Raw genomic sequence first — 27,282 nt, forward strand, 5'->3', positions numbered from 1 at the left:
AATGTCACACGGGGCACGATTCTGTCCCGGTCCAGAGCCCCTCCACCTGTTTCAGTCTGTCAGGCGTGTTGAGGTACCCCACCAGCTCGTGTGAGGGGGCGTGGCGCAGGAAGGGGGCGGATCATAGGGACGTCTCTAGGCTGTGCATGGGGCTCGCGGGTGCAGAGGGCGTGGCTGGCGTCACACTGCCGCCGTCCAGGAAGAGGTGCAGGCCACTTTCCACGGCGTTATTGTTCTGATTGGGGGAGGGGGGCGGGGGCGGGGTGGGCGTGGCGTTGCGCTTGGTTGGGGCGTCGTCCTCGGCGTCTGTGTCATCGATGAGCGGGATGTGGGGCTCAGAGTCTTCGATGCGGAAGTCCGGGTGCGTCATGAAGTTGTGGATGGAGCTCCGAGACTCGGGCTTCTCCAGGCCCTCATAAGGCGAGAGGGAGCTGCGGAATGCGTTCACCACCCGGATCTGTGGGTCAGGGAGGCGCAGTTATTCACACAATCAGTGGCAGCGTGCACACACACACACACACACACACACGGCTTTAATACACATTTCAAATGTTAAATCTATGGACGGATGAACCGACTATCTATAGTTTGTGAAAAGGTCCCCTATTATGAAAAAAATGTTTTGCTTTTATATCGGTCTGGTTGGTCCCCTAATTCTTTATCTGAAGTCTCTTTCTGAAATTCAGTCTTGGTGCAGAATTACGGCCACTTTGATCCGGTTCCACAATGAGATTTCCCAGGACGCGCCGTTTCACCGTCTGTAGCTTTAAATGTTAATGAGGAGGAGAGAGGCGGGACGAGGAGGAGAGCGGCCTATAGAAGTTGAGCGGGCATTTGCGGAAATGGCGTCATCAACACAATGTTTGGTGCCGACAGGAATTCGGGTCGCCGTTTTTCCAAAAAAAAATAAATGAGCCCACCGGTTCTTCAGAGTCTCGTGTGATTGAACAAACAAAAAAAAAAAAACTTTGAACGTTTGGAAGCCATGACGGTTGGTGGAGATAATGTTTTAGGGGAGGGATGGGAAATTCTCTGGCCTGACAAAGCATGAGAAACGGGAGGTAACCTTTACCCTTATGACGTCACAAGGGGACCAAAAAAAAAAAAAAAAAAATCCAGATCCGAAATAATCTCACAAAGTAAAAATTTCATAATGGGGGACCTTTAATGAAGAAGTCGAGATCATGAGTGAGATTAGACAAACCTTCACCCTCTCAGGAAGGGTGTGGTCACGTGCAGAATGCAAAAAGCACACATCACACACAGACATTCCACACACACACACACACACACACACATCACACACAGACATTCCACACACACACACACACACATCACACACACACACAGACACACACACACTCTGGAGAGAGATTGCTGAGTCATAAACACTGATGCTCTGACTGAGGGAATAAAGGCCTGGATTCAATGTGTGTGTGTGTGAGAGAGAGAGAGAGAGAGAGAGAGAGCGAGCGAGAGAGCGAGCGAGAGCGAGAGCGAGAGAGAAAACATCTCTTACCGTGGGCCTGAGCCAAACCATAAAACCATGACAAAATAAAACATTTATCAGTGACTCTCAGCGCCTCGGTCCAGTTTTCACAATGCAGAGAGAAAAAGAAAGAGAGAGAGAGAGAGAGAGAATCTACACGCCATCGAGTACGGAAGCTCGACACATGAGGTTGCCGATCAGACATGCTGGAGGCGGGGAGGTCAGCTGACCGGTTACGTTGTGGAGAAGAGCAGCCAAGCGGGTCTAATCTGAGGCACATCAAAAGTCTAGAAGGGGCCGAGGGGGGCGGCTCTCATGCACAGCGGCGCTACCTTCTCTTTCAACAGCAGTAAATCTTTGAGTATAGCCCATGACACACTGCATTATTACAGGAATCTACGGAGGAACACGGGCTGGTCAGTGCTCAAAACTTTTTGTTTGTGTGGGGGAGGGGGGTGCGTCAGGGTTTCGGTTTGTTCTCGCAAAGAAGCTATAATGATAAAAAAAAAATAATCTGAGTTTGAGATTAGCAAATGTTAACAAGCACAGACCAAAAAAAAATGAACAAATTGATTAAAATTGATCACAGAACCAACTTGGAGAGACAGCCATGAACGGGTAACCTGGAAGAGAAATGGTTTTAGATTTTAATTTCACACCCCCAAACAGAGCAGGGATGGCAGTCAGGATATTGTGCTGGAATTTTTTTTCCAGATATGAAACAGACAAATCGGTATAATTTCTAATAAAATGTTCCATCTAGATATTAAGCACATCTCAAACCCATGTTACTTCAGACAATTAATGAATTACTGTAGGTTTGAAGTTTAAGTTCTTTTCATTGAATCTCCGTACATCTAAGCAGTTTTTTCACGTAATTAAACCATGAAGCCTGTCATCCTATTCTTGAGCAGTTCTTGTCTTGACGCAAAATGAAAATCAACTTCTGGAAGACGCACTGCATGAAGGCCATGCTTATTTAGTCTTATTTCCTGCACTGTAGGAAAAGGTTTTCCTTTAAAGGCCAGAGTGGCATTCAAGATGAGCTATAAATGCGCATTTTAATAGACAAACTGTATTCAGTTACGTGATGCATCATCTGAACAGTTTTTTGAATAGTGGTGCATCGCATTTCCTGGATTTACTGTAAGTATATTATTATAGTTTGAACCATTGAAAATGCATGGAACACTCATGAATACTGAAACATCATTGATGAAAGTGGTGAACATGGCTGCTGCTCCTCCACCTGGGACCTGTGTTACCTGTAAAGGGGAGAGGGAACCGCGCCGGGAGCCCTTTGGAACAGGAGAAAATCTACCAGCCCACAGGGGACAGCGACGCCTCCCACCAACTCCAGAACCTCCCGCCAGGGCGGCACGAGGGGCTCAGACCGGGCCGTGACCATGGGCTTATACTCAAAACATTTACACCGACGCGAGCGCCGGCGACGAGAACCCTGGCGGCTGCAGACAGACTCGCACACGTCAGAACCCTGAGGAGAACCCAGCCAGAAGCCAGAGGACAGAAGACAGAGAGAGACCTCGCCACGCAGGACACACACGGATATATTCTGGACATTAGAAGCGATGTGGAGGATGCTGCGCTTGATTATTGCTTTCGGCGTGTTGGAGAGAGGGGGACATTAGGAGAAGAATGAAGAACGTTAGGCGGGGGCGTGGAGGAGGACATGTTAATCTCATGCACTAAGGAAACACGCACTCACACCCCACAGTGGCAGAAGCGGTGGCTGCAGTGGCGGTTGAAAAGGCTACATGTGAAGGGCTAGAAACATAGGTTACATCGTGATGCTGGCTGCCGCTGGAGGGCTGCCGCCTTACGGCCCCCTGAAAGGAAGTTCCGCTCTGGAACGCACTCACTACATCCATCTGCAAGGAACCAGAGAGCGTGACAGGGAAGACCCAGAGAAACAAAGCAGAGAAGAGAGAGCATGAGAGAGTCCAGATAGACAGAACTGCACAACTAGAAGATTCATGACTTCTTGATTATTACAGTATCGATAACGCTGATTATGAATTGGCGAAATTCATCAATATATTACACAGATTTTTTTTTTTCCATCAGACCTTATGCAGGTCTTGGTGGTCCCGTATACCTCGATCCCCTGACTGCAGCTCAGTTTATTACACCCCGTTTATATTTTCGAACGATGACTGCGATGGCCGCTGGGAAGTATTCGGATTATAAATGCATGAAAAGGGCAGTCACCTCCGACCTCATGCAGCAATAAGCCGCTGAAACGCGTGAGGGAGGGGGGGACACGCCGTGTTAAGAGCTGTGAATGGGGGTAAAATACTGGTCTGGACTCCGAATGCTGGGAGAGCGAGATTTCAAATTGAATTAACAATGCAGTCCAGGAAGAAAGATAGAAAAAGCGAGAAAGGCACTCAGTCGTTCAATTTGCCAATAAAGATGAGAGACTCTGAAGGAGGAAAGACACAGCTTGAAGGGGCCTGAGCTGAGCTGAGCAGGTACGGGGAAGTTCACACAGAGTTCGTCGCTGGGCGCGGGAGATGTTACCTGAGTCTGGATGCGGTTGAGGCCTCGGAACCACAGGATCTGTCCGCGGCGGAGCTCGCGCTCGGCGTGGTCGATCTCGTCGAGGTCCTCCATCTCATCCAGCTCCTCCTCGGGGATCTCCTCCTTCTGAGTGCCGTGGCCGGCGGTCTTCAGGAACTTCAGTCGGCTTGTTGGGATGGAGGAGATCACCTGAACAGAGGCGCGGTGTGAGCGAAACTCTCCTGGTTGCTTATTGGGTCAGCTCCATCACAACCGTATTCCACCTTGCCGAAAGTGGAGGTGGCACGGACATTTGTATACCTACAGGACTTCTACATACTCCTGGGACATGGTTTATTTCCGGCATTTCAGACATGTCCTTGGAGTGACCACTAGGGGGCAGTGTTGTCCCACAGATACGACAACCCAGAGCCACGTGGTGGCACTCAATCAAACAATCTCACCAGAGTGCAGCACCCGTAGGTGGAGCCAATCCCCGCCCCAAAAGCTCACCTGACCCCAGAGCAGACAGCCGAAGCCCAGGAAGATGCACCAGAGCCACTGGTCGATGGTGAGGCCCTGACAGCTGAAGGGCTTCCCGCCAAACTGCACAATGACGATCTGTCAGGAGGGGAAAAGAACAATCAATTAATTACAGCACACATAAACAGGGCTTAAAACTAATTACCGTAATCAATGACCATAAGAACACGAGGCCGCTGCACGGCAATTACCAACGGCAAGCTCGGGCGCTGAAAAAACGGAATCAATATGTAGATTTTTTTCGGCGAAGATGCATGTCAATAATTGCATGGAGAAGAGCACCTGGATGATGAAGGTCCCAAAGACGATGGAGCAGAAGATCAGGTTGTTGAAGATGCCCTCGAAGACGTTCCTCTCACCGTGGATCTTGCGGGCGTTAATCTCGTTGAAGAGCTGCATCATGACGAAGGTGTTGAAGACGATGGTGTAGTGTTCAGTTGGCGGGGCGTGGAGAGGTGTGTTCCTTCCACTGTCGATGTCAAACATCCTCTCGCCTGGGGTGACGGTGTAAAGCTGAGCACCGGAACGGAGACACTTTACGCTTCACAGTGTGCAGCAGTCGCCTTACCAGCAAAGAGAAGAGTGAAGATGATGGTGAGCTGATAGACGCCGTGGCCCAGGATGTTCTTCATCATGGTGCGGGAGATGAGCGGCTTGTTCCGGCCGTATGGCTTCCTGAGCAGCAGCGCCTCGGTGGGCGGCTCGGTGGCCAACGCCAGCGACGCGAAGGTGTCCATGATGAGGTTCACCCACAGCATCTGCACCGCCTTCAGAGGCGAGTCCTACACACACACAAAAAAAAAAAGAATAAATCAGGATTCGTGTTCTGATAAAACACATGGTGGTGTAACAGTGTAGCTCAGCAAAGGATTGTGGGATTGAAAGAGAACATTCTACTATAATATTAAAAAAAAAAAAAAAATGTACATTCAAAACAAAACATTTCATTCCACTCAGACATGAGGCAGAAACCACCGAAATGCCTAAATTATAAAACATTCGTGTTTCACTTCATTTCTCACGGTTATTTACCACCCTGTATTCTACAGAAATGTCCTCCAGCACAAAGCTGACACACCAGGGTTTCTTTTTAAGGCCACAGTCATCAAATATAAGACCCCGCATCAGGGTCGTCAGCTCCACTGGTCTAAGGGCCAGGGCTTTTTTTTCCCCAGCAGACGCGGTGAATGCCAGATGCTCTCTTAAAATACAATACTAATTGATATTTTAAATTTCCCTTCCAAATTTCTGTCATTTTTTAGCCTGTCAACCTGCTGCAGGCCACTAGGAGGCGACTGCGGTATTTGTGCCGATGCTCAGGGCAGCATCGTAAATAATAATAAAGTGAAGTGATTGTCACACGTGATACACAGCAGCACAGCAAATGGTGCACACAGTGAAATGTGTCCTCTGCATTTAACCCATCACCCTGAGTGAGCAGTGGGCGGCCATGACAGGCGCCCGGGGAGCAGTGTGTGGGGACGGCGCTTAGCTCAGTGGCACCTTGGCAGATCGGGATTCGAACCGGCAACCTTCTGATTACGCTTCCTTTACCGCTAGGCCACCACTGGATGGGGGCGGAATCATGGGCATCTCCATGAAAAGACCCCCCCCCCGGTCATGGCAGATTGTTTCATTTGATTTATTGGGTTTGATTTTCCAAAACTGAACAGACTTTTTTTTTTAAGGAAACCACGAGGCCCACGATGCCGACCGTTCAGCTGCGGCAGGTACGGGGCTGAAGGCCGTGTTCGTCATTACAGTTTACACGCTTTATACGCCGCAGACTCCCCGCATGCCACGCTCCGTACAAATCACAGCGCAGGCGTGAAGCCCTGCCGCCCCGCCGCCCGGGGTCGGGCACCCAATTCACACCTGACAGCTCCCAAACGTACACGAGGCGACGCAGGTCAACCGCGAAGCCCCTTAACGGCCCCTCAATTACCAACGACTTTAGGCGGCGTGAGCAGTAATTAGCAGCTGCCACCGTGAGCGGTGACACGCGCGTCACAGTCCAGCCATTCTACTGCGACGAGTAGCCGAGCGTGCGGCTCAGCGCAGGACTTCTGCCACCGAACTGCAGACCTTCGTCCCCGGTTTCCTGCGGGAGCCTCATAACCTTCACGCATGCACAAAAACAGTCAGATCCATGAACGGATGTATGAGGCCCTGGACCAGAAGACCACAAAGTCCCAGGATCAAACCCCACTTACTGCCATTGTGTCTCTGAGCAAGACCCCGAGTGTCTTCAGAGCAGGGTATCTGCAGGTTTAAGACCTTTTTTAAAGCCACTTTCATCACCGCATCGGGGTCGACAACATTTGTTCAAGGACCAGAGTTTTTCCAAATGCTCTTCTAAATTAATTTTCATTTTCCTCCCAAATTTCCTCTTGCTGAGGGACACGAAGGTAGTAAGTGTGATTTGAACCTGGGTCTTCTAGTTCATAGGCGAGTGTGTTACCCACTAGGCTACAACCACCCTTACTCCTGTACTCCTACAAGCCACTAGGGGGCGAGTGTGATGTTTTCAGTTATTATTTGTGAGTCATTTCAATGCCGTGACCGACAGATTACTGACAGATGAAACTGAAGTGACTGTCAGCTGAAACACAGCACAGCACACGGTGCACACAACGAAACGTGTCCTCTGTTTTTAACCATCACCCTTGGTGAGCTGTGGGCAGCCATGACAGGCATCCGGGGACCGGTGTGTGGGGACGTTCCGGATTACGGGTCCGCTCCCTTACTCTCTGGGCCATCACGGCTCATTGGAGATTGAAGGCTAATTCCATTTGATTTAGAAACTCGAGAATTCCCCCTCAGAAGACGTCTGTCAACGAACTGCAGAATTCAGCCATATAGCTCCATACTCAGTACCTCTAATTCCAATCTCGTACTCAAAAAGGCAAAACATATTAGAAATTCGGCAACATTTTTTTTGAGGTTTCCAGCAGTAAAAAATTATATTGGGTCTGCAGAATTTTTAAGACATTTAAACTGGATTTAAGGATTATTAGCCATTTTTTTATTGTTTTCCAGTTTAACAGAGTAAGTAAACAACAAAGAAAGGAACTATTACTAGTTATTTTTCAAATCAATCTTAAAACTTTTTAAGGATCGGCAGATACCCTGCCAAGGTGACTGTCTCTGTAACCTCTGTAAATGAAGCGTACCTGCGTGATGCAGGCCCCAGTGAAGGCCACGATCACCGCCACCACGTTGACGGTGAGCTGAAACTGGAGGAATTTGGAGATGCTGTCGTACACGTTCCGCCCCCACATCACCGCCTTCACGATGCTGGAGAAGTTGTCGTCCGTCAGGATGATGTCGGACGCCTCCTTAGCAACATCTGTGCCAGCAATGCCCTGTTGAAGCGGACAAGCAAACAAACCTACAATTAACGTCCCATGGGGACGGCACAAAAGCGCCACAGCGTGGAAACGAATCCCGGCGAGATACCATGGCAAATCCCACGTCGGCCTTCTTCAGCGCTGGCCCGTCGTTGGTACCATCTCCCGTCACCGCGACCACCTGCCTCTGCTCTATAACGGTGCTGTCAATGATGCCTACAACCAAAAAGAGAAAATGGTGAGATAGCCAATCACGGCGTGGGGTTCGAGGTGAGAAGGATGGAGTGGTGCAAAGTCATTATCAAATATAACAGGTAAAATATAAACTAGTGGGTATAATGCCAGTAGCCACTGGTGCACTGGTCTGGGGTTCTTCAGGTTCTAAACCTTCCTTATTCCAGTGTATTACCTTTCACTAAAGTATGCTTGTCTGTTGGTGACGATCTGGCCAGGACCCTGAGCTTGGGCCATATTTTATCGATCCGTTCTTGTTCGATCTGTCAATAGAGAGAAGAAAAAAAAAATAAATAAATTACAAAGTCGAACCCCACATGCCACCTGCTCCTGCTGTCCCCCCCGTCCCCACCTCGCCCTTCTCGTTGCGTATCCGCCGGTTGAACTCCTTCCCCTCTAGACAAAGGAACTCGTCCCCGGGCTGAAGGATGCCACACTTGGTGGCGATGGCGCGGGCGGTGTTGATGTTGTCCCCGGTGACCATGCGCACGGTGATCCCAGCACGTTGACATTTCCTTATGGCGTCTGGGACCTGCAGGGGGGGGGGAATAAATAAATAACCAGTCCAAACACTGCCTGCTGATTTTCAATTCCTATGGTTACGGTAAATTGTCCTCATGGCAAGGTGGTGACAATGTACATGTGACCGTTTATCTACATTTTCACCCTTCCCTGTGACCATCTTCTGTCCAGCTACGCTGCTTCTATGGAGAAGTGTCCATCTCGTGTGTTTTATTGGTGGGGGGTTTGGCATGTATAAGACCCCTGGACACCCCTGACCTGCCCTCATTTTTAAAAGCTCTGAGCACTCTTTGCCGTAGAGGCTCTTGACATGTTCCTGAGTCATGAGGAACCGGCCCAGGAAGCAAGCTCCTGCTTCCGAGCTGACTGTGGCACTAAGGCCACTGAAGGGGACGAGAGCACCGGTCATGTGATTCCCAGACTCATCCAGTCTCACCAGACTCATTTAGCACGAGACGTGCAAACTCACCTCCGGCCTGACGGGGTCCTCGATTCCGACCACACACATGCAGGTGAGGCTGGTGAGAATGTCCGTCTCATTGTCCCAGTCCGGCTCTCCGTCGGTGGCGGGAAAGTCTCTGTAGGCCAAGCAGATGGTCCTGAGGCCCTCGGACGCCATGGGCTCGATCACTTTCTTCATCATGTCGTCCCGGTCCCTCGGACGGAACACCTTCGGCTCGCCGCTGGCCGTCAGGATCTTGTAGCACCTGAAGGGGACGAGGCCGGGTCTTAAACCTCAACTTCCACAGACAACTCGCTGTTCTCCTCTTTCTATATTCTACCGTTAACTTGTACGTAGAATACAATGATTATATTTACGGACATGCCGATTATGGTGATGCAGAGCAGTAGAACTAATTTACCACTACAGCCTTCAAATAGAACTGAAAATCATGTGTAATCATTCATATACAGAATAACGTCAGACAACATCAGTGCAACATTCTTCTTACTTCTTGAGGAGGATCTCCGAGGCTCCTTTGCTAAACATGCGGAAGCTTCCGTCAGCGTTCTTCAGCACAGTGCTCATGGATTTTCTGACAGAGTTGAAGGTGTAGACCTTGTAGAGGCGCTCTTCCGGGATCTCGTTGCGGATCGCTTGGTAGTCTCTTTTTAAGTCCAAGGCGAAGCCCAGCAAGGCACACTCAGTCTTGTTGCCCACCTGGCGCGGCAGGCCGCCCTCTTTCTCGGGGGACTGCAGAGAGACGTGGGACAGGTAAACATGGCCACCATTCATAAATCCCCCACGGTGACATTTCACCCCGGTTTTCGCTCGGAACGTGGTCGTTTCCAGAACGTCTGACCCCTGTCCGGCATTAAAATCACAGAAGCTGCCGCCTGCTGATTTGTTTGCAGTTTACACACCCGGCAGAAGGCCGAGTCACACACACACACACACTCGCTGATATAAGGGCACCCACAACGTAAGCATCGGTTTGTGGAGCGGAAGCAAGGGCATCCAGCTACTACGCAGTAAACAGGTCACCATTTTAGGAATATTCATAATGCTTTGCGGGCAAAAAAAAATAAATTCTCTCCATGGAATATCTGAGGAATCTGGACCCATGTATACATGTGACACACGAAGGTTTAAATTCTTCAAGGAATGTGGAGAGTGGGCAGCAGAGGTGGGTAGTAACGAGTTAAAAAAAAAAAAACAAACAAAAAAAAAAAAAAACACTTTTTAATCTTACTTAGCTACATTTAAATAAATATTTAAATAAATATTTAAATAAATAAATAGTATTTTAAATACTTCATTTTTGCCAGACAGATGCCGTGAGTAGATCGAACACATGACTATGTTCCACCACTCAGACGAAGCAACAATGATCCCACGACGCAGTTTCACCAATCAGACGTAGCCATGCGGTCACATGGCGGCATAGTGGCACAATCTCGACACACAGCACCGGCACGAAATGAAGAATGACCGATGCGACGGCCTCCGTTGCCGGCTCGAATCTCGATCCGCCAAGGTGCCACCGTGCAAAAGCACCGTCCCCACACACTGCTCCCCGGGTGCCTGTCATGGCCGCCCACTGCTCACCAAGGGTGATTGGTTAAATGCAGAGGACACATTTCACCGTGTCACCATGTGCTGTGCTTCACAATGACTAACACGTCACTTTCACCTTCACCAGTTACTCAGTACATGAGTAGCTTCATCACTACATACTTTTGTACTATTACTTGAGTAATGTTTTGGACTACTACTTTTTACATGTAAATGAGTAAAACTACTAATACTTTGGCTACGCTACTCACCTGGCCGGCAGCGATAGTCTGGGAGTACCGACGCCCTGAGATAAGCCTCACCTAATTAAGTAGGTAGCCTGGCTTCATGTAAGCCAACAGACTAATGAAGATGGATCAAGGTTCTAAGAACGTGACTGGTGAGGCATGAGGGCTACCGCTACACACACACTCAGCATTTCCAGGCGATATGCCACAGATCGTACCATGATCTTGGTGGTGTATGCACAGTTGACCCCGATGCCCAGGATGAGCAGGTCCATGATGCTGGAGGGGACAAGCTCGGGTTCCGGAACCCTCCTGTAGTGCTTGTCTGCAATGTAAGCCTGCACGACGGTCATCCTGTTCATGGTCAGCGTGCCAGTCTTGTCGGAGCAGATGGCCGTGGCGTTCCCCATGGTCTCGCAGGCGTCCAAGTGCCTCACCAGGTTGTTGTCCTTCATCATTTTCTGGGAAAAGGTGCAAACCGATCGCATTTTAAGACGAGAAATGGAAAAAATGACCATTGCGGGACAGAGAAGTAACTGCAGAGGGACAGGCAAGTCATCTCTTTATGTGTTACCCAGCGCCCTGGAGGATCAGGCGTGTAGCTTTAAGGCACTTTGAGAAGATCGGTCACAGACACCATGTGGTCCGCTAAGCCGCGGTGAGGTGGCAGAAGGCCCTTACTTTGACTGAGTACGCCAGCGAAATGGTGACTGCCAGGGGGAGCCCTTCAGGAACAGCGACCACCAGCACAGTGACGCCGATGATGAAGAATTTGACAAAGAACTGGATGTAGATGGGTGTGCACTCCTTCACCCATGGCAGCTCCTGGAGCCAGAAGGTGTCCACCGCAAAGAGAACCACGAGGATGATGACCGTGATGGCTGACATCACCAGACCTGCGTGGGGAAAGTCGCTTATCAAGACCAGAACATCTACAGACGCGTAAGACCAATAAGACCAGACGCGTGAGGACTGTGGGATCTCACCAGCTTTGCCAATCTGGACCGCTAGCTTGGTCAGTTTCCCTTGAAGGACAGACTTCTCTTTCTTTGGCAAGTTGGCCTTCCGCTTCTCCTCGCGTTCGGCACCCTCGTCGCTGTTCAGGGGCTGCATCTCCATGGCGGCTCCATCCTGGGCTTTGGCTAAATGGGAAACGACGCCCAGAATTAGTCAGCAGGACCAATGCTGCCCAGATGTGATGGCAACAGAATGACAACAGTGACACAGCCAGCCCACCGGCGAAGGGCCAGAAGAAACCAAACACAAACATGACCTCAGAGGTGACTGGAAAGAGGAAGGGGCGTCTCCTACGTTTCCGCCCATCTGTGCCAACATGCGACGTACACATGGGTCGTGCTAACTCAATGAAGCGCGAAAAATTCATTCAAATACGGTGGGAATGTAATTGTTGTCGGCACGCTGCAGGGCTTTTTACAGTCGCCACACAGACCCCTCCCCCACACACATCAGGTCACGTGACCCAGTAACGCAGGGATCGGGGAGCTAATCTCTACTTCAACAGTCAACGTGGTGAAATCATGGAAACGAGCTCTGTGGGTAGAACGTGTGTGTGTGTGTGTGTTTGGGTGGCGTTTCACATGTTTGCCGGTAACACAGCAAGTCATCGCAGCCAGAAGGATTATTGACCCGCGTTCTCGGGCCAACCTGCCAGACCGAGGCTCTTCACACACACGGCTTCCAAGATGGAGTTCTTCTGTCCTAACCAGAACCTGCACAGCGCAGTGCAGACACACACACACACAAAGTCAACACAGCCGCTCACCTTTCTTCCTGTTCTCCACGGAGCCGTCCTGCTTTTTGTCTGTTTGGAGAGAGAACGCGCCTCCATTAGTCACCATCAGGCCTTCAAACGTATTTACAAAATTATGCAAACACGCCACCGATCCAACATGTGAAACGCGGCACCAGAATTCTGATGAGGAAGCAAACAGACGACAGCGAGCACGACGCCAACATGCAAATACACAGCTGTCTCTCTAACACACACACACACACACACACACACACACAGAATCCAGCTAACCTGCAAACTACGAGATAACACGTCTGACAAATGATAACAACAGTTCACAATATGCATATACCCACATTCCACGGGTAACCAACTAACTAACTAGTCTGCTCAGCTAATGTAAGAGTACCACTGGTTCAGGGACTAGAGGGAAATTAGGGAGCTAATTTCTAATAGCACGTCTAATCTGGACCATCCTGGAGAGAAGAGTGAGACCAATGCACCAGACCGGCCATAGAACGAATTACAGAACAAATTTTGAAAACTCTCTTTTAACATTGTAAAAGCCGACCAGAGGGGTGTACAACTGGCCCACATGATCCTCATCATATTGTTAATAATAATATCAGCACTATTAGCGTGGATTTGCACTGCCCGTGTCCCCTGTTTGTCACACTTTATGTCACTATGTAACTTTATTTTCTAATGTTACATGGATCACCGGGTTCCAGAGAAACTGTGTACTGTCTAACACGTATATAGCTGACATGACAATAAAGCTCAACTTTATTATTATTATTATTAATAATATCGCACTGTGCTGTGATCTCCTCTATAATCCCCTGTCTCTCCTCACCTCCATCTGTTTCTGCAGCATCTACAAACACAAAGAGCGTTCAGTACACACACACACACACACCACGTGCCACAGTTGTCATGTGTGAGGTGTGGACACAAAAACTCACTCTTCTTTTCCTTCTTCTTTTCCTTCTCCTTCTTCTTCTCGTCGTCATCTTCATCGTCCTCCTCGTCGTCCCCCGCCCCCAGCAGCGTGAAGATTATTCCAGTCTGGGAGTTGACTCCCACGGCAGTGACCAGCATTTTTCCCGAGCCCTCCATGACGTGGGTTCCTGCGGGGGCGCCGGGGAGGAACGGTGAGGAAACAAGGCACACGTGTCCGCCAGGTCCGGTGTAGGTCCCGGAACGCTCCCGTACCTGAGAGCAGCATGGGATCCTTCTCCTGCGTCTTCTTGACGTGGTCCGACTCCCCTGTGAGCGAACTCTCGTCGATTTTCAGATCGTTTCCCTGGATAAGGATGCCGTCAGCTGGAAGGAGGTCACCTGTAACACACACACAGCGTCCAGTCACACAGTCTGTGTCGTCACACCTCAGCTCCTACACGCGTCGGTAGAGAACCACGCACCATATTTGATTTGCGCGATGTCCCCGACCACGATCTCAGCCACGGGGATCTGGATCACCTGACCGCTCCGGACCACCGTAAACTTCTGCTCTTGTTCGATCCGGCTTTGTAAGCCGCGGAACTGCTTCTCCTTGCTCCAGTCGTTGAAGGCCGTCACCAGCACCACGCAGATGACCGACAGCAGGATGGCCGCGCCCTCGATCCAGCCGGCATGCGCCTCGCCCTCGTCCTCCACGCCACCCGCCGCCTTCCCACATGCTGCGCCGGTGGGGAAAAAAAAAAAAAAAGAAGCCCTGAGCAAACCCTCTCTCCCCGCTCACAACATACCTGGAACCATAATTTTACATTTACGCCATTTACCAGACGCCCTTATCCAGAGCGACTTACAATCAGTAGTTGCAGGGACAGTCCCCCCCTGGAGACACTCAGGGTTAAGTGTCTTGCTCAGGGACACGATGGTAGTAAGTGGGATTTGAACCTGGGTCTTCTGGTTCATAGGCGAGTGTGTTACCCACCAGGCTACTACCACCCACTCAGACATGACATGTGAAGTGATTGTCACACGTGATACACAGCAGCACAGCACACAGTGCACACAGTGAAATTTGTCCTCTGCATTTAACCCATCACCCTGAGTGAGTAGTGGGCAGCCATGACCAGCGCCCGGGGAGCAGTGTGTGGGAACGGTGCTTTGCTCAGTGGCACCTCAGTGGCACCTTGGCGGATCGGGATTCGAACCAGCAACCTTCTGATTACAGGGCCGCTTCCTTAACCGCTAGGCCACCACTGCCCCATGCAGGGTAGGGGTGTTCGAAATGAATCTCAGACACGGACGATTCTGCATCGATATTTTTATAGTGTCAGTATAAAAATTAGTCCTCGTCCACGCGGACGTTCGAAACTGGCGGCCTTATAACGACATGTGCGCTTCAGCTGCGTTCGATTGGCATGCGCTTGACGTTGTTTAACGCTCCTTGCGGCTTACATTTTATAGCTTGTTTTATTAGCCATCTGTCTCAGCTTTTGGAATTTCACCTAGCAGCTATCGAACATTCGTGAAAAATGTGACATTGGAATAAAAGAGTTTGGCTACTCACATACATCTGTCGTGTCCGGAGGGTGATAAAAAGAAAGGCCTAAAGAAACAATGGCTGCCACTTCTAAGATAATCAGCGTAACGTCTTGCAAAGCTTCCCAGACTAACTGGAGAAAAGTTTTTGGCTTCTTGGGAGGTATAAAGTTCTGTCCAAACTCTGCTTTCCTCTTGTCGATGTCTGCGGGCTGTCCGGTTAGACCTGCGGAGATGGAGAGAAGAACGAAGGAGCGCACATCAACACGACTGGAACGAGTGGATGCTTCTTGCTATGGAAATGAGTGTCTCCGTTTAAAAAAAATAAACGTTTATAAGAAATTGTGAAAAATTGAGGAGAGAGAAAAAAAATTAATAAATAAACAGCTGCAGTTCTCATTACAGAACTAAGAACACCAGAACATAAATCATGAACTCAGCTATTCAGCCGGATTTCAGGTTCAAGTCAAGTTCTAGTAATTACACGAGGGGACCTGCTGCGTCATCCGATTTCGTGAATAAGACGTACGTATTGGGGGAAAAAAAAAAAAGACAATCAGCGGGAACAATAATTGCGCCTGACGGAACAAAGGCAGCACAGCGCGGTAAGGAGGGGAAAAAAACCAAACCAAATGAGACACACAGACTATGGATGGGAATCCTGGCCTAATCGACTTGAATCTTACATTTACCAGACGCCCTTATCCAGAGCGACTTACAATCAGTAGTTCCAGGGACAGTCCCCCCCTGGAGACACTCAGGGTTAAGCGTCTTGCTCAGGGACACGACGGTAGTAATTGGGATTTGAACCTGGGTCTTCTGGTTCATAGGCGAGTGTGTTACCCGCTAGGCCACTACCACCCGGAATCTGCTCGTCAGATCTCAGTATGGTGACGTCAGAGGCAGGAAAGGACAACGGGGCATCATACCGCACATGGTGTGAGGCGGCCTTATCGCTCGGACCACCGAAGCTCTATCAGGACAGAGATTTTTACTATGAGGAGTCCGTGTTGACAGCGTAAAAATCTGTAGCTGATGTTTTACGAAGAATTCTGCATTGGGATAGGGCACCGGTTCCGAAAAACGCATTTTCCACTCAGTCCACGGGGGCAGGGGGCCGAAATGTCCCTTTAAGCTCCTTCCGCGTCCGGCTCATTTAACCAGGGGCCGACCCGCGCAAACAGGGCCTCGCCGTTGCTACGCAGAATTCCCCCGCGGTAAGGGGGGGAACAGGCCGAGCCGAGAGGAGAGCCGTGTGATGAGCGGGTGGAAAATAAACTCGACCAGCTCAGCAGAGAACGTTCATAAACACGGTAAGCGGCCAGCGCGGCGCGAGGGAGATATTCTCGCTCGCACACACACACACACACACACACACACAGCTGGGTAATATATCGAAGACGCTACCGATCTTAATATAAATACATTATATATATGTATATGGTGCAAAATTTACAATCGACATACGAATTCCAAACTGGCGGGAATCAGGCCGCAACGGCCAGGCCAACGTGACACTCAAACCGAGTGGGCGCGGCTGATAAACGCACCACGAGCAGCTATTTCGCCCCGACCGCTGACCACGCCCCCCCCAATCGACCACTAATTACAGCCCAGCGGCTCCGTGGGATTGGCTAATCCTGAGGGGTCAGGGGTTAACTGGCTGATGGGCGGCAGGGAGGTGTAGAGATAACCGGATCCTGAACGTTGCTGGGAATACGGGAGTGGGGTTCACGGAGAATCCCCTCCCCGTACAATAACGCTTCAACATCAATGGTTTCGGTGATTTAAAAAAATAAATAAATAAATAAAGTGCAATTTTAACATCGAAACGTGTTAAAATGTCTTAAAAGTTCCACTTTACCGAAGGTGGAATCAACTGACCCGAGGAGATCTGGAGAAGCCCAGATCTTCTCGTTGGGGTGACGATGGTTAAGTAAAACGTGAACGCTGCAGCACACGCGGTTTAAAATGCTAATTCGGGAGTTTAACCCAAAACAAATGATGAAATAAAAAGTGCTGAGAGCAGCTTGGAGAGCCGGGATCTGTTGGGAAGATTAGGGAAGGATTTGCTCGGGAATAGAGATTAATTGGAAATCCCTTTTCAATAGTCAAAGCTCCCATAACCTTCAATGACGGCGTAATTTCCTCCGGCAAGCGTGAGTGAGCTGATTATGCCGTCAAAGGCGCCGGGAAACCTCCGATCGATCGCCGCGTTCAGTCAAGCCGGGGTTAGGAACGACGGATATTCGGCGTCCTGACAGAAGTCCCACGCCGTTCCCGGAGAGGAACGGCCAACAACGCGACTGGTCAACCGCGTCGCCAAATCCTGCGATCTACCGGTGAACTAGCGGCAGGGTCGTGAGAGGTCAAGTTCAGGCGGGCCAGTCGGGGTGTGGCCAGGTTCACGTAGATGTTAACTTTGACCCGTACCACCTAGCTAGTCCACTCTAGTATTTTTTTCACGTGACTGAAACGAGACGCAACGTAAATGTCTCCGGGACGAGACGCTATTTCCTCGTTTAATTGCGTTATTATTACTATGCCGCATTTCTGTTTCCTGCGTCTCCCATATGGTCGCGCAGATGATGCCTTCGCGCCGTTAATTTGATTTCGGGATATTTGTGGTGGGTCAGCAGGCAGCTGGGAGAAAAGACCTTTGGACACCTTCTTTACAACAAAGTACGCGTGTCAAAAACACGGAACTAATCAGAAAATCTAGAGTCTACAAGGCAACAAAATAATAATAAGATTGGTTTAATTATGCAGTGTTTTATCCGTTCTACTCTGAACTTGTACTATATTTACAGTGTTAAACAGATAAAGTACAATTTTCATTGGTAATAGTCATGGATAATTCTGACTAAAATAAGACTAAAATGCTCAGACTTTTATTCGACAGAAACTGGACTAGAATAAAATCAGTCTCGACGTGACTAAGACTAACAAAGACAAAAATGACAGATGGACGCAAAGACTGAAACTAAAATGAAGACGGGCCACCAGAACCTAGTCCACCCCTTCTTGGTAACCTCTTCCAGCAGGACAAGGTACCCTCGTCGCACAGCAGAAATGGTTAAAAAGAAGAACCACCACTGTTGTTCTTCTGAGGAACACGACAACGAATGTGAGGTGGTGTTGGCCTTCAAGTTCTCCGAGGATCTGTGGAACGTGCGGGAAAAACCACTACGTCACGACCTCAGAGCATCTGTCACCGATGGTCGGGTGTCAGATGCCCCAGCAGATACCTTCCGAGGTTCTGGTGGAGCCCAGCGCTGTTTTGGTTGGACGCCTTCGAACCGGCAGGGGAGTCGTCGCGCTACCGCCGCTGCCGACTCGGTGCCGTTTTAATCCGGGATCAACACCCCCCCCCCCCCGGTTCAATCGAGGTCACGGCGCCGATTAAAAGCCTGGAAGTGTGTGAGGAGGTAATAAAAGTGGTGGGGGCGCCGGCGCTCTGAGTCGGCACTTTCTCCGCCGCCGTCAGCAGGCCGCGCCCGCGCGCTCCGCTTCTAAAGGGCTTTTTAACACGTGCCGGGCCCGATGGAACGTTGTAAAAGCTCCGGGAAAAAAGAAAAAAAGAAAAGAACCGTAACTCTACGTTTACCGTCTCCACGGCTGTTCTAAAAAAAAAAAAAAAAAAAACCTGAAACCGGAATAGCGGATTCGGAGCCTCGACTAGGACTATCGGTTACGTAGATTTCCATTACGCTAAAGGGTCAAAGGTCAGGGTTTAAAGCGGCCCCCCCCTTGGACCAACGCAGCAGGACCGCCCATCTCCGCCACAGGAGACCTTCAGGGGACACGAGGAGATGTGTACCGTCTACAGGCGAGGATTTCAGGCGGGAGCAGAGTCCGTTAACGTCTCCGTAACATTCCTGGACTTTGTTTATTCCCTCGGCGCCGCGAAGTTCCATGAGGGCGCGCAACTCCTTGAGCGAACAGCCGAACTCCCCGTCATGGTTGGCCTCGCCCGCGGGGTTCTTCACCCCGCTGTACGAGTTGTTCGCCATGGCTCCTCAGCCGCGCCCCGCCTCGCCGAGCGTGGGAAGTGAAGGGCGTCCCGTCCCCCTTCCAGCCGGGAAAAAACGGAGTTTATATCCTCACGGAGAGAAAAGGCCAGTAGCTCCCATCAAGCGCCGGGGCGGCGTTCAGCGGCGGCAGGAGCTGCACAGGTCAGAGGGCATCTCCACCGGCGGCCGGCATGCCGAGTCGATCGTGCGGCGAGCCAGGCTTCACACAGACCTGGCGGGGGCGAGAGAGGGAGCGAGAGAGGAGGAGAGAGAGACGTATTTACATTTCAACACAAACACTATTTCTCATTGACATAGACAGTGGAACAGAGATAAACACGGAAGCGGCGCGGTCACGCTCCTCTCCGGCCGATTTCCATCGCATGGCCAACACGTGGCGTTAATCATAGCGCGCGCAGGGGTCAGGGGTCAGACCCCATATTTCCATTTCTGGTGAAGAACCCGGGATTAGAATGTAAAATCCCGGAGGTCATTTCCAGCGGAATTTGGAATTTGCACCTTTATCGATTAAAGAAAGAAAGAAGAGAAATGTGAAGTGATTGTCACTTGTGCAGCACAGCACACGGTGCACACAGTGAAATTTGTCCTCTGCATTTGACCATCACCCTTGGTGAGCAGTGGGCAGCCATGACAGGCGCCCGGGGAGCAGCGTGTGGGGACGGTGCTTTGCTCAGTGGCACCTTGGCGGATCGGGATTCGGAAACCTTCTGATTACGGGGGCCGATTCCTTAAAGTGACGCCCAAAAGGAGCCGAGGATCAGCAGAAGAAAAAAATTTCATAAAAAAAAAAAAACCCCAATGACATGAAGGAGCTTCCCCATCTTTAAACGTCCCGGTGTGATAAAAGGACCACCGCTGGTACAAACGGGACCAATCTGGAGGCAGCCAGCAGCGTCAGCGTTCGTGGCTCATTTACTGCCACTCAATCCTCTGGGGGCCTAAAGCGGTGAATTCAGAACTCGCGGTTCCCTCCGGAGAACTTCCGTGCAACAGGTGAGCGGGATTTTCCAAAAATCATTTCATTCGTGAGCCCGTGCGCCATTTCGACCCAACGGGAGTGAATCTGCGGCCGGTTTCGGGCCTGAAGATCCCGTTTGGAAGCAGAGGCATGCAGGGGATTAGCTCGACCCCCACAGGAGCCGCGGTGAAAAGCCATGATGTCAGGCGGAACGCTCTGGGGCCAAACCGCCACGGCGCGCTGGCCCGGCAGACCCCGGGGGTCACCCGCAGTCACATGACTCAATTCAAAACCCGACCAACAAAAAGCCCCTAAAAATAGCCTGACGAAGGCACCAGGGCCCCCCCATCTCGAAATCGGAGGCCGCAACATGCCGGGGTGGGGGGGGTTAACATTGGGCGTGACAGTTTCGGACCGCGGCGCGGGTCACGTGTCACAACAGTGGAAAATCATTGTGATCAGATCCGCCGGGCCAACAGCTGGCAGGAGGCGCGTTAACCCTTCCCACAGCGGGCAGGCCGCCAGCGCCGCCGCAGAGGTCGCGGCGTGTCATTCCGGCAAGTGGCCCGACAGCTGGTGGCGAGGAGGGCCGCGCGGTGCCACGCCACCGATCCGGGCGGCTCGGCGCGAGGGGTCAAGGGCGGCGATTCCAAGGATCCCGCCGTATTTTTAGAAGCCGCCCCTCCCCTCCCCTCCGCCGCTCTCTGACCCCCGGGGGGGGGAGGGCCACGGTGAAGTGGGTCACGGCATGCGAGCGCCGAGGGAAGTCGCCCCTCCTCGCGCCGGACACCCCGACCCGGAGAAGACGAGCGGTGGCGTCGCGGGGTGACTGAGCCGGTGACCCCGCCACCCAAACCGGGACCATCACCACCAACTCATTTACGGCTCCCGGCGATCCAGTGGGTGGGTGAATCCCGCCGGAAGACCCCCGCGCCGCGAAAGCCGACCCCGTACTGCGGCGCACTATATTTAGCCGGCACGGTGCCTGATGTGGGATTGAATGTCACCTCAGATTAATGTGACACAAAGGCTCCGCCGCCTCTTACATAAACAATGCAGGACCCGCTTTAGAGTTTCTAAAACTAAAAAAAAAAGAATAAAAATAAAAATCGAATAAGGAAGAAGAATAAAAATCGTCCCTGACACGACGTCGGCACGGACGGGGTCACCTGGGTCAGAGCACAGGCACCCCCCTCCACACAGGGGGTTCCAGAGGCGGGCGGGCGGGCGGGCGGGCCGGGAGCTACCGGGCGGCCCACACGACCAAGTCGGTCGGCGTCTCTCCAAATCCTGCGGTCCAAAGGCCCGCCACGCAGCCAAAGGTTGCCCCGTTCCTGCGACGGGGTGAATAATTAAACCCGCTCCTGCAGCAGCAGGATCCCGCCGCGGTGCCAGCGAGCCCCCGTTCCTCCGGGGTTTTTTTTTTTTTCTGTACATGAAGAGGCCGGGCGGCGGGGAGAAGGAGCCCCGCGGCCACCCCGTCCGGCCGGGGCGGGGAGCAGGTAGCCGGTCGCCAGCATCCGCATCCCGTCGACGGGACCCGCCGCCCGTCTAAATTTAACCCGCACCTGCCGCCGGCGGGAGCCGCGTCCGGCCGGGCCGAGCAGCCGCGGTCCCGGGTCGGAGTCCGACGGACACCCCCGGGGGGGGAACCTACGAGTTTTATATCTTTTATCATTTTTTTTTCTTGTTTTACTTTGTAAAAACGTATTTGTCTCCAGACCGCGTCAACATCCGAGCAGCTCCGTAAAGCGGTCGGTCCGCCGACCCGCTGCGGCGGCGGGGTGACCCGTTACCTGGCACGGTCCGGCGCGGAGAGCGCAGGCGGCGGCAGGCGGGCACCGACGCTAGCCGCCTCGGCTAACGCTCCCGCAGGCTAGCGCTGCGTCCCCCCGCGCGGCGTGAAAAGTCGCGGTCGCCGACGTGAGCGCGGCCCGGGTCTCGCCGCGTTGGAAAAACGAAGCCCGCCTGGAAGGAAGGAAGGAAGGCGGGCGGGCAGGCGCGGCGCGGCGCGGCGCGGCGGAGATACTCACGGCGCCCCGAGTCCGCCTCGCTCTCTCCTCCGCGCTCCCTCAGCCGCTCTACGCGACGCCGCGTCCCCGCCGTCCAATCCCCGCGCCAGCCACGTGACGCGCGGCCAGGGGGCGGGGCCGCCGGCCGCGGCGCGCCTCCCGATTGGCTCCCGCGACACGCCAGTCGGCCCGGCGCGACGGCGCGACGTCAGCGGCTCGTTTTTCCTGGACGGCGGCCTCTCCGCTCGGGAAACGGGCGCGTTTTTTTTTTTTTTTTTTTTTTTTGCGCGGGGAGCGCCGTGCGCGGCGGGCCCGGTTCGGTGCACGAGTCGCCGCGCGTAAAAAAAAAAAGGCCGATTGTTTTTTTGCGCCAGACTCCTCCTCCCCAGCCTGGAACAAGTCTTCCCCCAGCGGCTAATTAAACGTGACGTCATTCTTTCCATGACGTTGCGCTTTTTTATTTTTTCTATCTTTGCTCAGGTCTTCAGTTGTGGCTTCTCAATACACAATACAATACACGTGTCACGTGGTCTGCACATTGCAGATCAGTGCAGAACTGGAGTTTGCATCACTTTCTGCAAAGGACAGTTTATTTTGAGAAGTGTGTTTTGGGAGGGGAAAGGGGAAGTGTGTGTGTGTGTGTGTGTGTGTCTGTGCACCGCGACATCTGGCCACCATCGATCTGTGCTTTCTCGGCTCCATCATCTGGCTCATATTGATCCGTGCATTTATTGCACTGCTGGCCACGGCTTCAGCGCGGCCGCCTGGCGCACCAGGGCCGAGTTTTCCAAATGTCAGCGGGATTGCCCGTTTCGTTTCACTTTGGCAGTACAATCATGAGACGGGGAAACGGTAAAAAACAAGTGTCAAAAAGCTTCCTGTTATCCAGAGACATCCTGTTTCGTGGTGTTTCCACGATCTGGACAAAATCACAATAACACTTTGAGTTTGGCCCGCTGGTTGTGGTCTGAAAGGACCTCGTATTCAGTCTTCTGAGTGCAGAAGTTATGAAAGAGGCTGAGCGGAGGGGAAAAGGGGGAAATGGGCTGACGACAAACAGAGAACAGCGTCTGTTTAGAGCTCGGAGGGAGCAGTTGACCGACAGTCTTCCCCTGATGGGTTTTATCATGAACGCAGGGCTCATCACCGCTCGGTTCCGATCCAACCTTCCCCTGCAGCTCGGCCGGCTTCTGAAATTTAGCCCGGCAGTTGCAACTGCATCTGCCAAAAAGTCGTTTGTGGGTCCGGCTTTGTCACATATTTGCATCTCCGATCACTGGGGAGCGGAAGGGACGGCGATCCTATTTATATGTGTGCCATTTCGCAGCTCGGCCATTTTATTTCAAGCTTTTCTCCTATTGGTGGCCTGCGGTGTCGTCCTTTCATGGTCAGCCCCTTACACAAACACACACATGCATGTGCATATGCACCTTCCACACACACACACACACACACACACTCAGCCTCTGCTCAGCCCTCCCAAGAGACGTTGCCCCTGGGTTTTGCAGTGACGAGCCTGCTGCCATGCAACAATTTTCCTGTGGTTCAAATCGGGCAAGGCTGTGGTCGGGCTCTGCCATCATGCACACACACACACACACACACACACACACACACACATGCACGCTCACTGCCTTCTAGTGAACAAATCTACAGCGATAATTCATTAATACTTCATTAGCTGCCTAAATCAAATCAAATATTCCTCATTGTGATGCATGCCGTGGATGCAATTTTCCTTCCCATTACTCGCCCAGCAGAGAGATGTTTGCATTGTGTTGCTCAACTGACAGCAGATGAGTCGGAATTGCGTTCTCAGCCAAGAAGCGCAAAATATTGACATCAATCAGAAATGAATTAATTTGTTCAAAAAGGTAAAAAATAAAACATTTCCTAAAATTTTAACAAATTTCACTGACGAGATTCATCAAATGAATTATATTTATTTTCGTTTACCTAAAGCTGCGTGTCAGCCCACACATGCATGGCGCGACCTTCTGTCTGAGCAGATTTCTACATCGCAAAAATATTGAAAAATGTTAAATGTCAAGTGACACTGAACATATTGCATGGTAATATGCCCTTATTCCAGCACTAAAAATAGCGGCGACACCAGAGCAGCCGGAAAGCACTGGCTTTGTATTATTTTATTTCCTACTGGCCCCACGACCGCTGTTTGAGCAGAACACACCACATATGTTTAAAACTCTCTCTCTCCATGTGTGTGTGTGTGTGTGTGTTTCTGACAGTTTGAACCACGTTTTTTTTTCCAACACGGACCAGGGTCAGGTTGCTGTGTGGAGGATCCTGATAACACTGCTGTGAAAAATAACGGAAAGAAGAGTGATATGTGCAGTTCAGGAGAGGATGTGCAGTTCAAGTGGAAGATGTCCCGTTTGATGATAAGAGCAGGACACGCGGCTCCCGCCCACCCCCGCGTGCCTGATATGTGTGGAACGCGCCACGTGACTCTCGGCGTGAACGCCGCTCCCCTACCAGTCAGGCCAGGCCGGATCATTGCTTCCTCCGGCCACCCACCGGCTCAGCACATCGGCCGAGGACTTCCTCTGCAGCACATCGGCCTTCCAGGAGAAACGGAGAGAATTCTGTGTAAACTTTTGAGCACATATGACGGAAGGTGACAGCAAAATCAGTAGAATTCCGACTTGGTGCCTAATGAGGAACGCTCGTCAGGGCACATGCACCAAATCCACGCCTATAATTACAGTAATGGCTTTTTCCCTGAAATCCTTGGGGGGGGCGCAGCAGCGTTCAGAAATAACACACTGGCACATGTTAATTGTTCAGCAGGTTGGTTGATTTGAGCACATTTGTTTGGATTTTTGTTTTTTTTAAAATGGGGGGGGGGGGGGGGGGGGGGGGGGGGGGGCACAGTCCTGTCTCTCGTCCCAGCTCCCGCCGGAATTTATGGAGGGGTTGGCCGAACGGCCCAGAGGATAAAGAGCGCAGCTGTGCCAGCCTGTGTGTGTGTGTGTGTGTGTGTGTGTGTGTGGAGAGAGTTGAGTGCGACCACGGGAATTACAGAGCCGTGGAGAGAGGGGGGGACGCACTGAAACACGCAGTGTTCTTACACAGCACCGGCCGGCCAACTTTCCACTCGCAAACAATCTTTCACCTGAAGTGGCCAGTGTGTGTGTGCGAGGGGACCCAGACTGACCGACAGAGTGGGCCGCGCTCGCATCCTCTTTTTCCGTGCTCTGTTTTCCGTTGATACGGCTCACATTTGCTTTCTCTTTTGCTCTATGTTGTTTGCAGTTTGGACCAGTGTGCACTCTGGGAATTCAAGAGGAGGTAAAACCAGCAGAGGGGATGTTTCCACCTTGTCATTTATTTTTCAGTGTTCGGTGAAATTCATTTGGTCTTCTCTCACTCTCTACACACCAGAAGAAACAACTGATGTTGAATTAACACATGAATTAATTAGAAACCCATTTTTTTTATCCAGGAATATTTGTTTGTATAAAGAACTTTTTTTTGTATAGCCGACATATTGTCTTTGCTGTTTTGGTCTGTACTGTGTGTGTGTGTGTGTGTGTGTGTGTGTGTGTGTGTGTGTGTGTGTGTGAATATAATATACACACACAAGAATATGTATATATACACACACACACACACACACTTACAGTACAGGCCAAAGGTTTGGACACACCTTCTCATTCAATGCATTTTCTTTATTTTCATGACCATTTACTTTGGTAGATTCTCACTGAAGGCATCAAAACTATGAATGAACACATGTTGAATTATGTACTTAACAAAAAGTGGAGACCTGACCTCCACAGTCACCGGACCTGAACCCCATCCAGATGGTTTGGGGTGAGCTGGACCCCAACAAGTGCTAAACACCTCTGGGAACTCCTTCAAGACTGTTGGAGAAGCATTTCAGGTGACGACATCTTGAAGCATCTTGAAGAGAATGCCAAGAGTGTGCAAAGCAGTAATCAGAGCAAAGAAACTAGAATATAAAACAAGTTCTCAGTTATTTCACCTTTTTTTAGTTAAGTACAGAACTCCACATGTGTTCATTCATAGTTTTGATGCCTTCAGTGAGAATCTACCAACGTAAATGGTCATGAAAATAAAGAAAACACATTGAATGAGAAGGTGTGTCCAAACGTCTGGCCTGTACCGTATATTTTTGCTGCTTTTATCTTGCACTGTCCACTTGCAATGTAAATTTGTTACTTGTGGGACTAATAAAGGTCATCTTATCTTGAATAGCACAGTGTGTAATTCTATCAGAAATCCTGCCTTCTTCTCCCCTAAAAAAAAACCGGACAACATAAGTCATCTTTTTTATTTTGGCCAAAAACCAACCAATCACATTAAAAGGCAGGAAACAGTTAGCCAGATGCAGCAGGAGGGCGAACTGTGGGCAGCTGCTGGCGACTGCACCGGTTCAGCTAAACAGGGCTCTGGTCTTGTTAGACCAGAAGGATCGGTGGTGAGATGTTCCATGCAGACCAGTCAAGAGAACGACCCTGTGAGCCCCACCTGGAGTGTGTGTTTTTTTACGAGTCCATAAAGAGGCGAGTGGAAAGTCCATTTTTAAAACCCCGCTGCAGCGGAGCAGCGGCGAATTTCACTCCGCCTTTCAGAGGACACCTGCTGCACGCCATAGACGCTGCCTCGGAAAAACAGATGGTGAATTCGTTTAAAATCATCTATAGCGCCGCCGAGACGATTCTTATTGGATGGATCCAGAGCGCACTAATTACCCTGACCCCCATTATGCCCAGTCAGTCCAGTCCAGATTGAATTAAGTCGTCATCGTTTTGGTGCCAGGCTGTGCCACAACCTTAGAGACATAAATAAAGTGAGAGGAAAGGGGAAGGGTTGAGTCACCACGGTGGGGGACGCCTGCACTCCTCATCTGCAGCTCAGCCCCTTCATCCTTTGTTCCTCTCTTGGCACGAGGCAACGCCGCCGGCTGGTGACATCTCCAGACCTACGCTGTCCTGCCCACCTTGAGAGGGTGAGAACGGATGCGGTGTCTCTCACCTGCTGCCATATATGGTCACATTGTCCCATTTTCGGGCATTGGGTACAATGATGCCACCTCACCAACACTGGCCCACATCCCACATGGTACCAAGAACGGTGCCAAGA

At 51.1% G+C, this 27,282-nt stretch overlaps 1 protein-coding gene across 7 annotated transcripts; it reads right to left on the bottom strand.

Moving 5' to 3' along the window:
• Window positions 1–82: 82 nt before the first annotated feature.
• On the bottom strand, window positions 83–22,304 carry LOC114772532 (plasma membrane calcium-transporting ATPase 1-like). Of its 7 annotated transcripts, none has more exons than XM_028965400.1 (22): window positions 22,174–22,304; window positions 18,969–19,393; window positions 15,177–15,374; window positions 14,080–14,337; window positions 13,871–13,996; window positions 13,621–13,785; window positions 12,686–12,724; window positions 11,889–12,044; window positions 11,584–11,798; window positions 11,121–11,363; window positions 9,612–9,853; window positions 9,128–9,365; window positions 8,489–8,668; window positions 8,312–8,399; window positions 8,012–8,118; window positions 7,726–7,917; window positions 5,121–5,334; window positions 4,835–5,046; window positions 4,523–4,630; window positions 4,031–4,219; window positions 3,292–3,378; window positions 83–457 (listed from the first exon to the last, which is right to left on the bottom strand). In XM_028965400.1, the coding sequence occupies exons 2-22, from the start codon at window positions 19,159–19,161 to the stop codon at window positions 122–124; spliced, it is 3,786 nt and encodes a 1,261-aa protein (XP_028821233.1). In that variant the 5' UTR covers window positions 19,162–19,393; window positions 22,174–22,304; the 3' UTR covers window positions 83–121. The 7 variants fall into 7 exon arrangements, with proteins under 7 accessions (XP_028821233.1, XP_028821235.1, XP_028821234.1 ...); XM_028965401.1 differs by lacking the exon at window positions 22,174–22,304 and adding an exon at window positions 21,937–22,117 and having other exon boundaries at window positions 122–457; XM_028965405.1 differs by having other exon boundaries at window positions 269–457; window positions 3,216–3,378.
• Between the last annotated feature and the right edge of the window lie 4,978 nt (window positions 22,305–27,282).

The sequence above is a fragment of the Denticeps clupeoides genome, unplaced genomic scaffold (genome assembly GCF_900700375.1).
Source record: "Denticeps clupeoides unplaced genomic scaffold, fDenClu1.1, whole genome shotgun sequence".
Classification (NCBI taxonomy): Eukaryota; Metazoa; Chordata; class Actinopteri; order Clupeiformes; family Denticipitidae; genus Denticeps; species Denticeps clupeoides.

What these genes read in the sequence shown, in the direction of transcription:
- LOC114772532 (XM_028965400.1), bottom strand. Translation starts at nt 19,161, where the DNA reads ATGGCGAACAACTCGTACAGCGGGGTGAAGAACCCCGCGGGCGAGGCC. An exon ending in CGTGGAGAACAGGAAGAAAG is followed by an intron (nt 12,045 to 12,685) that starts GTGAGCGGCTGT and finishes TTTCCCATTTAG; the next exon opens with CCAAAGCCCAGGATGGAGCC. An exon ending in CGCTGGCGTACTCAGTCAAA is followed by an intron (nt 11,364 to 11,583) that starts GTAAGGGCCTTC and finishes ACCTTTTCCCAG; the next exon opens with AAAATGATGAAGGACAACAA.